General features: G+C 34.5%; 1 protein-coding gene across 1 annotated transcript in view; it reads right to left on the bottom strand.

The window, feature by feature from the left end:
- Window positions 1-2,205: 2,205 nt before the first annotated feature.
- SLC6A15 (solute carrier family 6 member 15) overlaps window positions 2,206-12,886 on the bottom strand; it is a 72,413-nt gene continuing 61,732 nt past the window's right edge. Inside the window, exon 13 of the mRNA XM_030819893.1 lies at window positions 2,206-2,385. Within this exon, the coding sequence (XP_030675753.1) occupies window positions 2,379-2,385 (7 nt within the window). The 3' untranslated portion in view covers window positions 2,206-2,378. The remainder of the gene's footprint in view (window positions 2,386-12,886) is intronic.

Below are 12,886 nucleotides of genomic sequence, written 5' to 3'. Positions count from 1 at the left end.
TACATGTACTTTGGGACATAGCAAAGAGTATAATTTACATGCTCCCTGATTTTACAGAGAACCTCAGAGTCATCCATAATCACCATGGGCCTGCCTCCTCACCCCTGCTTCTATACATTTTTCTCCCCATCCCACCACCACCACCAAGCTAATTTAAACTCAGCATGGACAGGGCACTTTAAAAAAAAAATCAGGATCATACCAATTACTTGATTTTAAACTTTCAGGGCTTCCAATTTTTTAAATGACAACATCCATATGCCTTTGGCCACTCAAGTCCTGCAAGACAGGGCTCCTGCACATCTCTCAAGTCTTATCTCATAATATGCACCCTTTCCCTTCCTATGCTACAGCCACTCTGCCCTTCTGTATCAACCTTCTTCCTTTGCATTAGCATCTTGGCATTTTCAATTCTCTCCCTGGTAAAATCACTGGTGTTTCTTTTGCTTTGTTTTGTTTTGTTTTGTTTTTTGAGACAGAGTTTCGCTCTTGTTGCCCAGGCTGGAATGCAATGGTACAATCTCGGCTCACTGCAACCTCTGCCTCCAGGGTTCAAGCAATCCCCCTGCCTCAGCCTCCCGATTAGCTGGGACTACAGGTGCCTGCCACCACACCAGTTGTGGGGTGGGGGCAGGGGGAGGGATAGCATTAGGAGAAATATCTAATGTAAATTATGGCATGGCACATGTATACATACGTAACAAACCTGCACATGTATACATATGTAACAACATGGCACATGTATACATATGCAACAAACCTGCACGTTGTGCACATGTACCATAGAACTTAAGGTATAATAAAATAAATAAATAAATAAAAATAATGTTCATATTTTTAGTAGAGACGGGGTTTCACCATGTTGGCCAGGCTGGTCTTGAACTCCTGACCTCAGGTGATCCACCCACCTCGGCCTCCCAAAGTGTTGGGATTACAGGCGTGAGCCACCACACCTGGCCCACTGGTGTTTTTTTTTTTAATAAAAAAAATTTATTTTGAAATAATTTTTGAATTTACATAAATGTTGTCAGCTAGTATTAAGAACTCCTGGAAACATTTTTTCTAGATTAGGACACTTGCATCGGTAACCACAGCAAAATAATCACAATCACGAAATTATCATTGATCAAATGTTGATTAAATATCATTATCTAATCCACAAATGTATTCAAATCTCCTTGATTGTCCTTGTAATATGCTTCTAAGGACAAGAATCCAATACAATATTGTATAATACATTTAATTATCATGTTTCATTAGCCTTTTAAGACTGGAACAGTTGCTCAGGCTCTCCTTGTATTTCATGGTTTTGAGAGACATGAAGAATGCAGGCTAGTTGCTTTGCATAGTGTTTTATATTGATTTGTATTCTCGTTACATTGTATCAGAAAGTACACAATGGCTAACTGTCATTTTACTGATGATGTTAACTTTTATCATTTTGTTAAGATAGTGCCAGGTTTCTCCACTGTAGAATTAACTAATACATGCATTAATTAATACATAAGTTTAAGCATTTTGTAGAAATATAATCTGACACTTTGTAACTGTCCTGTTCCTCATCAAAATTTCACCCACCAATTTGCATCCATTTATGATTCATGCGTGAATTAGTGCTATGATGATTGCCAAATGCTGATTATCCAATTCCAGCATTTCTTTTGCACTTATTAGTCAGTAATCTACTTAAGTAGAACTTGCCCTCTCTTCCATTTAATAATTATTCAGTTATCATTTATTTATTTATGGATTTTGGATTTCTGTCCTACTCAAAATGTTGACACTGTTACTACAGTTATTTTGACATTCAAATTATATTTGTTCAGTAGAAGCCTGTTCAGTGTTGTTGCTGTATCTTTCTGACACACCTACATTATTCTTTGAGCACATTCTTACTCCAAGCCCAAGTGGTTCCCAGCTCATCCTGTATTTCCTTGCCCAAGCCTTGGAGTGAGCCACTTCTTCAAAGAATCTTGGTTCATTTTAGTGAATAATTATATTTATGAACCAAGACCAATGTGCTAATGTGCTCATTTCAAATGAAGCATCACTAAATATTGGCTGGTCGGTGGAGAGATTTAGGAAATATATATATATATATATATACACACACACGCACACATACACATATATGTGTGTGTATATATATACACACACGTACAAACTTACATATTTTTTAATATCAACTTATATATAATTTATTCTTGAAAATCATGATTTCACACTGCTACTTCAAATTCTAGCCATTCCGTTTCCATGTCTGTAACTCCATTTTTTAACAGTGTGAAACTTAGCTTCTTTCTTCCTCAATTTGTTTGCTTATTTTCTTCATCCTCTTATATCGTAGGTAGCAATCTTACAGCAGTCTTGGTAATAGGTCAACACCTATGGAGGGGAAAAAAAGAAAAGAAAAGAAAAGAAAAGAAAGAGATAATCTCACCGTGTCTTTCAACTAGTTCAATTTCACCCTTGAGGTCTTAGCTCAAATGCAACTACCCTTTAAAACTGCCCTTTTCACACAGGGCCACACAGGTCCCACTTAAAAATATAAGAAAATTGACTACCTAGTTTTTATAATGTTTTATTTTTTCAATGTGTCAAATTTTTGATGCTTTATTCCAGTAAACTGTTTAAGACCTTAGACTCTCTGAGATTTGATTCTGCCATTTATTAGCATTGTGAACTTGGGTGATGAATTTTAATTCTCAAATATAAAATGGAACTCATATTACAAAGACAGCCAACTCATCCAGATGTTGTAAAGAACAAATGAGACCAGAACTTAAAGTTCTTGGCATGAGCTTTATCTGAAATGTAGTAATCACTTAACCAAGAAACGGTAGTTGTTGCTGAAATATATTTGGGGTAGTATTGTTGTTGCTATCAGGTTCAATTGATGTTAATATTAGCATTAGCACTCTTAAGATTTTTTCCTATAATAATTTATGTATCTTCCAAATCATAATCATACGCTATACAGTTACCATTAAACTATCTGAAGATTTTTTAAGAAACATATAAATTTACAACAATAAAAATCTTGCATAATTTTAGCATAGTATTCATAATGATGTGAATATATTGACTATGTTAGCCTACCTATTACAAAGAGATTCTATTATTTTCAAAGTTGATTCATGGCATTTTACACACACTAACACACACACACATAAAGACACATAATACATGCCTAAGCAATGATGAAAAAACTGGCAAATTCATCTTTTAGCTGTTTAAATTTTAATAAACTTGTTTTTAAAATATATTACTAATGTCCAGAATTGTTACTAGAAAATCAATACATTATATCAATTTTCTTGATGCCTGCTTTTATTTAGAAAAACAAATGTTTAATGATTGTCCGTATTTTGTTTTTAGGAATCAATAATGTTGGTCTTTCATGTTTTTAAGTAAAGGTTTTACTTCTAAATAGAAATAAAATACATTTTATTTTAAAATTGCATGATAATAGAGTATACAAAATAAAACTAAAACAACAATAATAACCAAAAACAAGAGGATTTTACATAAACATACACCTTCCAAGCAACCAATTATTAGCATCAATTTACTTGGACATAACATAAATGAAACTATTTGAAAACCTATTGGTATGGAAATGTGCCACTGCCCTCTTATGGAAGATACTTGAATGACACTCAGTGGTTTCACACATCACTTTTGGAGTGGAGATATAAGCAAGATTATAGTGCACAATATGGTTCAATTCATTATACTTTATTCTGTTCACCTATTGTTTAGATTTTTGTAAGTTAATTTCCTAACTACAAAATATTTTAAAATTCTATTTGTATAATATTAAAATTCCCCTTAAACTAATCAGTATAGAATTTTGACAAATTCCTTTTTACATAGCATCCTTCAAACTTGTATCAGAATTATAATAGTATGTTTAGTGAAAACTTAAAATACAGTCGTTGAGCATTTATGTTTGAAGGTGGCTGACAATACTCATTTTAATGTTTAAATCATGGCTGGTTAACACAAATGGAAAAGCTGGATAGATGTCGAAAATAATAGTTCACATTATAGAACATGTATTAGTTGACATGCATTGTTCTAGGTCTAAAGCGTTCCACATTATTAATCCACTATATTCTTACATCAACCTTATGAATTAAGTACTGTTATCATTTCTAATTCACATGGAGGCATAGAAAAGTTACATTAATTATTCAAAGTCATTTGGATTCAAAGCAGCAGAGCTGGTATTTGAGCCAAGGCCGCCTGGTTTCAGATAATTTATATGAAGATCTTGCACAGGCCTACCTTGTTTTATTACACTTTGCTTTACTGAGCTTTGCACATACTGTGATTTTTCTTTTACAAATTGATGGTTTCTTCCCTTAATCCAGCTAGTCTATCAGAACCATTTTTCCAATACCATGCTCACTTCATGTCTCTATGTCACATTTAGGTAATTATTGAAATATGTTAAGCTTTTATATTATTATTACAACTTCTGTGGTGATCTTTTATGTTAGATTATTGTGGTTTGGGGATACCATTAACCTCCCCCTTATAAGACAGCAAAGTTAATAAATGTTGCTGGTGTTCTGACTGTTTCACCAACTGGCTTTTCCCCAGTCTCTCTTACTCCTAGGGCCTCCCTATTCTCTGAGACTCAATAATATAAAAACTAGGCCAATTAATAGCATTATGATTCTAAGTGTTCAAGTGAAAGGAAGTGTTGCTCATCTCTCACTTTAAATCAAAAGCTAGAAATGATTAAGCTTATTGAGGAAGGATGTCAAAAGCTGATATAGGCCGAAAGCTGATATAGGCTGAAAGCTAGGCCTGTTGCACCAAACAGCCACGTTGAGGATGCAAAAGAAAAGTTTCTGAAGGAAATTAAAAGTGCTAATTCAGTTATCACACCAATGATAAGAAAGCAAAACAGCTTTATTACTGATATACAGAACGTTTTAGTGATCTGGACAGAAGCTCAAACCAGCCACAACATTCTCTTTAAGCTAAGCCTAATCCAGAGCAAAGCACTAACTCTCTTCAATTCTGTGAAATCTGAAAGTAGTGAGAAAAAAAGAAAAAATTGAAGCTAAAGAACTTGACTCATGAGTTTAAGGCAATAAGCCATCTCCATAACATCAAAGTGCAAGGTGTAGCAGAAAGTGCTGATGGAGAAGCTGCAGGAAGTTATCTAGAAGATCCAGGAAAGATAATTAATGGGATGACTACACTAAACAATAGATTTTCAGTGTAGATGAAACAGCTCTGTATTTTAAGGAGATGCAACCTAGAAGTTTCATGGCTAGGGAAAAGTCAATGTCTAGCTTTAAATCTTCAAAAGACAGGCTGACTCTCTTGTCAAAGGCTAATGCAGCTAATGACTTTAAGTCGAAGCCATTGCTCATTTACCATTCCACCAATCCTAGGACCCTTTAGAATTACACTAAATCTACTTTGCCTGTGCTCTGTAAATGTAACAACATAGCCTGGATGACAGCATATGTGTTAATAGCATGGCTTACTGAGTATTTTAAGTGCACCATTGAGAACTACTCCTCAGGGAAAAAAAATCCTTTTAAAATCTTATTGCCCATTGCCAATGCACCTGTTCATCCAAGAGCTCTGATGGAGATGTACAAGATTGATGTTGTTTTCATGTCTGCTAATACATTCTTCAGCCCAAAGAACAAGGAGTAACTTTGGCTTTCAAGTCTTATTATTTAATAAATACATTTTGTAAAGCTGTAGCTGCCAAAGATAATTATTCTTTTGATGGATCCAGGCCAAATATATTGAAAACATCTGGAAAAGTATCACTATCTAGATGCCATTAAGAACATTAGTGGTTGATGGGAGGAGGTCAAAGTATCAACATTAACAGCAGTTTGGAAGAAGGTGATTCCAGCCCTCATGGATGACTTTGAGGCGTTCAGAGACTTAAATGGAGAAAGGAGGTATAGACGCGAAGGAAATTGTAAATGAACTGGAATCAGTAAGTGGAGCCTGAAATTTTGACTGAATTGCTGCAATCTCATGATTCAAATTCAATAGATAACAAGTTGCTTCTAGTGGATAGCAAAAAAAAGTGGTTTCTTGAGATGAAATATACTCCTAGTGAAAATGCTATGGACATTGTGGAAATGACAAGAAAGGATTTAGAATACTGCACAAACTAACTTGATAAAGCGGCAACAGGGTTTGAGAGGATTGAATCCAATTCTGAAAGAAGTTCTGTGGGTAAAATGCTATCAAACAACATCACATCCTACACAGAAATCTTTCATGAAAGGAAGTCAACCTGTGGGACAAGCTTTATTGTCTTCTTACTTTTAGAAATTGCCACAGCCACCCTAACCTTCAGCAACCACCACCCTGATCAGTCAACAGCCCAACCATCAACATCAAGGTAAGATCCTCCACTAGCAAAAAGTTTAAGACTCACTGAAGACTCAAATGAATATTAGCATTTTTTAGCAACAAAGTATTGTGTTTTTTTTTTTTTGAGACGGAGTCCCGCTCTGTCGCCCAGGCTGGAGTGCAGTGGCGCAATCTCGGCTCACTGCAAGCTCCGCCTCCCGGGTTCACGCCATTCTCCTGCCTCAGCCTCTCCGAGTAGCTGGGACTACAGGCGCCCGCCACCACGCCCGGCTAATTTTTTATATTTTTTAGTAGAGACGGGGTTTCACCGTGGTCTCGATCTCCTGACCTCGTGATTCGCCCGCCTCGGCCTCCCAAAGTGCTGGGATTACAAGCGTGAGCCACCGTGCCCGGCCGCAACAAAGTATTTTTAATTAAAATATGTACCCTATTTTTTTATGCATAATACTATTGCACAGATAGTAGACTACACTACTGTGTAAACATAACTTTCTATGCACTGGGAATTGTAAAAATCCATGTGACTTGCTTATTGTGATATTTGCTTGATTCAGGTGGTCTGGAACTGAACTTGCAAAATCTCTAAGGTAGGCTGTGTATTTATCCATGATCCCTGAAGAGAACTCAGCAATGGTCAGCTCATCTCTACTTATATCATTATGATGAGTTTCCACAATTTAAGTGGGAAAACTAATTTGATCCTATAATAGGAGTGTGATTGTTCATACGGGGCTGTGTTTATTCTCCTCTAATGTTTCTTCCTCCTTCAATACTTGCTCCTCTTCTACCGCACCTACTTTAAAAAAAGATAAAAATAAAAAGCATGTGTCTTCCATGTCAGGTGCTGTGTAAGTTCTGGGAACACGATTCTGAACAAAACAAAACACCTCACTTTTGGGAGTTTATAGACTAATGTAAGAAACAGATAATTTCAATATAGCGTGATGAATGCTGTGCTAAGGGTGAGCAGAGCACATAATTAGGGCAAACAGCCCCACAAAAGAAAATACCATCTAAACTAAGAACTGAAAGATGTGTTGATTCTAGTCAAAGATTAAGGGAAGAATGGAGAGGGATGTGAATATAGGTAATAGCATGTACAAGGAAATGCAGTAGAAGAAATTTAGAATATAATAGGTAAAGAACTATGAATATAGCAATTGCTAGGGGACAGAGGCAGAAACTTATTGCAAAGAAGGAGGGTTACCATCTTAAACACTTTGTACTGAAGGAAATAAAAAGACTTAAAATGATTTTTTACTTTAGAAGGTGTATGTCCATGTAAAATCTTGTTTCTTTGTGTTTTCTTTGCTTAATGCTTTGTTTTATACACCTCTACTAATGTGTAATTTTAAAAGAAAATGTATTTTTATTTCTCTGTAGAAATAAAACTTAGTAAAATAATATTAAAAGGTCAACATTATTGATTCCTAAAAACAAAATACAATCATTAAATGTGTTTTCCTGAAGCATCAAGCATCAAGCATCAAGAAAACTGATATAATATATTGATATTCCAATAGCAATTCTGGACATTAGTAAAATATTTTGAAAACACTTTCATTAAAATATAAATAGTGAAAAGATTAATTAGCTAGGTTTTTTCATCATCACTTTGGCATTATTGTGTGTGTGTGTGTGTGTGTGCGTGTGTGTATATATTACTGTATGCTAAATGCCATAAATCATCTTTGATAATAATAAAGCCTCTTTGTGTTAAGTAAGCTAGCACAATAAATTTATTTACATCATTTTGAATAATATGCAATATAAATCTAATACTGCTAAGATCAATAATAAAGTATAGATTTCACTATTTTCCTTCATATTTCTAGAGAAAAATACAAATAACTGAAATATTTTAAAGTATAATTCTAGTCTGATCATTCTCTTAAAAATCTAAGTCAGCCTCGATAGTTATTCAATGAGCCGGACAAGGTTGTCATGCCTGGCTGATCAGTGAAGGACATCAAAGAATGGAAAACAAAAGTAGGAGCTCACAGTCCATTACTCTGTCTAGTGCACACTTTCCTTTAATGATATTACGCAGATAATACTATTTTATATTAAAAGAGAAAATCTCATCCACATATAATTAGTCCTTCCTCTCTGATAATCAAAACCATAATGTGAAGACAGAAATTTACAATTCTATTCAGTCTATTATCAAGTAATTATAGTTTTTATTAAGACAAAGCATAATTTAATGCCAAAAATACTTTTCCCTATTCCAAAAACTTTTTTATGACCTTAACATTACCTGAAATTGTATGACTATAATTTTTAAAAGTTATTATGTGTTAATAATATACAACTATTGAATTTTCTGAAACAAACTACTTGTGAAATTTCAGATATTTTCATGTAGTAATCAAAAATTGATGAAATAGAAAATCAGCTGGCAGAATCAAGGCAAAATCTCAGAATTAATGTTTATCAACATTATGTGCATCATGAAATGCATGCTGATGATGAGAATATTAAAAAAAGTGAATGTTTCTACTCATCGTCCTCATCATAGAGGTATTTGCTGACTCTGCCTAAGTGAATCAGTTCTAACAGCTTAATTTAAATAAATTGGAAATTTGAAAATTTGGGACCTCTGGAAAATTGAAATTTTTTATTGAACTATTGTATTTTCTAATATCACACGGGTAAATATACAACAAAGTCATGACAAAAATAAGTGTTGCTTTTGTTATTGAAATGAGTGAATAACAAAAACAGAAGATAGCTTTATTTACTTATTTTGGTTGAAATTTGTTTGAATATAAATATTTTATTAACAGTTGAGAAAAACTAAAAATGAAACATTCTTGGATAAGAAAATGCTCCCTCTGCTTATGGATAAGTTATTATTAAACGAGTTATAAAGTAAAAACACAATAGAAAATAAGTTCCATATCATGATATTAAAGTGTATATGATGTAAATAGTCAGATTTATTTTACTGAAACTAATTACTAGAACCAGTTTGACAGTGGCTTCCTTTGGCAAAAGAAATGGAGAGTAGGGCTGGGCATGGTGGCAAGTGCCTATACAGTCCCAACTACTCAGGAGGCGAGGGAGGAAGATGGCTTGAGCCTAGGAGTGTGAAGCTGTAGTGCGCAATGATCACATTTGTGAATAGCTACTGCACTCTAGCCTGGGCACCATAGGGAGACCTTGTCTCTAAAAAGAGAAAAAAAAGAAAGAAGAAAATAAAGGGAAGGAAGAGGAGGAGAAGAAGGGGGAAAGACTGAAGAAGGGAGGGAGAGAAGGAAGGAAGGAGGGATGAAGAAATAAAGAAAGAAAGAAGAAAGAAAGAAAGAAAGAAAGAAAGAAAGAAAGAAAGAAAGAAAGGAGGGAGGGAAAGAAAGGAAGGAGGGAAGGAGGGGAAGAGAGGGAGAAACAGAGGAAGGGAGGAAGAAAAGAAAGTGAAAGAAGAAAAAGAAAGAAGGAAGGAAAGAAAAAAGAGAGAAAGAAAACGAAGAAAGAAAGAGATAAAGAAAGAGAGAAAGAGAGAGAAGGAAAGAAAGAAAAAGAAAGAAAGAAAGAAAGAAAGAAAAAGAAAGAAAGAAAGAAAGAAAGAAAAGAGAAGGAGGGAAGGAAGGAAGGAAAGAAAGAGAGAGAGAAGAAAGAAAAAGAAAGAAAGAAAGAGAAAGAAAGAAAGACAGAAAGAAAGGAAAATAGAGAAAGAAAGAAATAGGGTAGATACTAATATTTAGAATAGCTGGTTGGTTGGTTATCTATTTCAACATTGCATTACTTGATACAGGAACTCAGAAAAAAGGAATTTGAAAAGATTAAATCTCTTGTAGGAATGCTTACAGAAAGAAAGAATTCAAATTATTATTTCCAAAAGTGGATTTAGAAAGTATAGAGTGAATAGTTAAACTCTGGATTGATTTGTTTAGCAGAGATTTGGACATCCAGGTACCTTCTGCTCAGACAGGCAATCTTCATTATTCAGTTCTATAAGACATTAATTTCATTATTGCAATGCTTATATGTCCCAATATTAATCCTTTTAATATTTGCTCAAATTAAGATCTTTAAAATGGAAGTTTAAAAAGGCATATCCCTGATGAGACAGAGAGTGCTCTGGAGGGAATAAATATAAGCCAGGTGTCTTCATTACAAATTCTATTGACCTTGTACTAATGTGTGTAAATGCTAGTGAAGAGCAGATAGAATGGATGCCACATTGTTATTGTGCTTGAAATTTCTAAAATTTATATTATCAGGTCAAGGTGTGCTGGGGTTTCATATTCTACTTTTTTTTTTGCTTTTTATAATGAAAGATTCCTTAAAAACCACTGAAGCAACCAATTTTTGGAACTAATATATTAGACTGTTCCTGAAAAAATTCTATCCTCAGAAAAATAAATGTCAATCTCTACTAATTAGTTTTTTTAATCTTCTTTACTATGCAACTGAATATACCCTGAAAAGGCAATTGATGAAAAATAATAGCAGCTGCGATATCACCACTCATCTACAGGGGATGGTTTCTTTTATTTACACAGCACCGCAGATGGTATTGCATAGGCACCACATGGCACGTCTTTTCTGTTCAAACAAATCAGGTGTTTTTGGCTTTGGTGGTGACGGTGTGTGTACATATGTTTTGATGGTGGTGCTAAAAATGTTCTTGGTGTGTTAAAGCAATAACCAAATCCAAAGGGCATTTAATTTAGGACAAAATAATGTTTAGTCCCTTTTTTCTTTTCACCTCCACATGAGAGGCATTCTTAAGACAAACTTTTAGGTAGAATTTCATGTCATAATAGCTAGAGGATGAGTCAATTTTGGAGTTAAGCATTTGAGGCAAAATAACATATGAAGCATTTTATTTCAGTTCCAAATTTTGAAGGTGAAAATAAGCTATACTCAGTAATAGATAGCTTATGGAATGTTTTGTTTTAATATTTCCAATAGTTTTCTAGAGTTTTATGGTTTTCTCTTTTTGTCAAAACTTTATGGCTCAAAAACTTACAACTAAGCACTTTCATTTTCATTCTGTTTGAGAAAAGGCAATAATAATTTGTTTTATTTCATTTTGTGTTGCTATAACAGAATACCAAAGTCCGGGTAATGTATGAAGAAAATAGTTTAATTAGCTCATGGTTCTGCAGGCTGGGAAGTTCAAGAAGCATGGTGCCAGCATCTGCTTGGCTTCTGGTGAGGGCTTTTGTGCTGGTCACAACATGGTAGAAGGTCAAAAGAGAAGAAGACATGTGAAAAGGGACCAACCAGGAGAAACTTCCCTTTATAACAACCTGATCTCATGGGCACTATTCCATTCTTATAAGAACTAATCCAGTCTCATGAAAGTGAGAACTCACTTCTGCAAGAAAGCCACCAAGCAATCCATGAGGAGTCCACTCCCATGACCCAAACATCTCCCATCAGGCCCCATATTCCAATACTGCCACATCGCGGATAAAATTTCTACACACATTTTAGTCAGGGAGAAACCATATACAAAGGATATCAAAATCAATATTTTACTTGTCATTTTTAAATTTTCTTTGCACCCATAATTCCTAACCAAGAATATATATTAGAATAACTGTGAAGTTTTAAAAATATACTCTTGTCCTGCTTCCAATCCCAAAAAAACTTTTATTTAGTAGGTTGGAAATTGATATGGTTTGGCTCTGTGTCTCCATCCAAATCTTATCTTGAATTCTAATATTGTATTCCACATGTGTTGGGGGAGGGACCTCATGAGAGATGATTAGATCATGGGGATGGTTCCCTCATGCTGTTCTTGTGACAGTGAGTGAGTTTTCATGAGATATGATGGTTTTATAAGGGATTTTCCCCCTTTACTCAGCACGTCTCTTTCCTGCCACCCCATGTGAAGAAGGACGTGTTTGCTTCCCCTTCTGCTGTGATTGTAAGTTTCCTGAGGCCTTCCCAGCCCTGTGGAACTATGAGGTAATTATACCTCTTTCCTTTATAAATTATCCAGCCTCAGGTATTTCTACATAGCAGTGTAAGAATAGACTAACACAGAAATATAGCTTTAACAAGGGTACAGGTGATTGAAAACATAATTATAGTTAAGGAGCACTATGTATTGATCTTTAATATACTGGAACCACATACCCATTTGATGATTTGTTAAAAAGAAGTAACTTCTGCATAAAAATACACATAAACACAAACACATGAAAATGCAAATATATTTTCATGAAATTATGTCCTAAGATCTCACTGTATCAATATACTAGACTATCTCATTATGACTTTAATACCTTACTAAGTATATTTTCTCCCTCATTTTTTTATGTTTTAATTTTTTATTTTTAATTATTGTGGGTACATTGTAGGTGTACATATTTGTGGCTGATATGGTTTGTCTGTGTCCCTACCCAAATCTCATCTTGAGTTGTAACTCCAACAATTCCCACATGTCATGGGAGGAACCCAGTGAGAGGTGATTGAATTATGGGGGCAGGTCTTTCCTGCATTATTGTTGCAGTAGTGAATGAGTCTCACAAGATCTGATGATTTTAAAAATAGGAGTGTC

Source organism: Nomascus leucogenys, chromosome 10 (assembly GCF_006542625.1).
Source record: "Nomascus leucogenys isolate Asia chromosome 10, Asia_NLE_v1, whole genome shotgun sequence".
In the NCBI taxonomy this organism is placed as follows: Eukaryota; Metazoa; Chordata; class Mammalia; order Primates; family Hylobatidae; genus Nomascus; species Nomascus leucogenys.
This window is presented reverse-complemented; position numbering and strand designations above follow the sequence as displayed.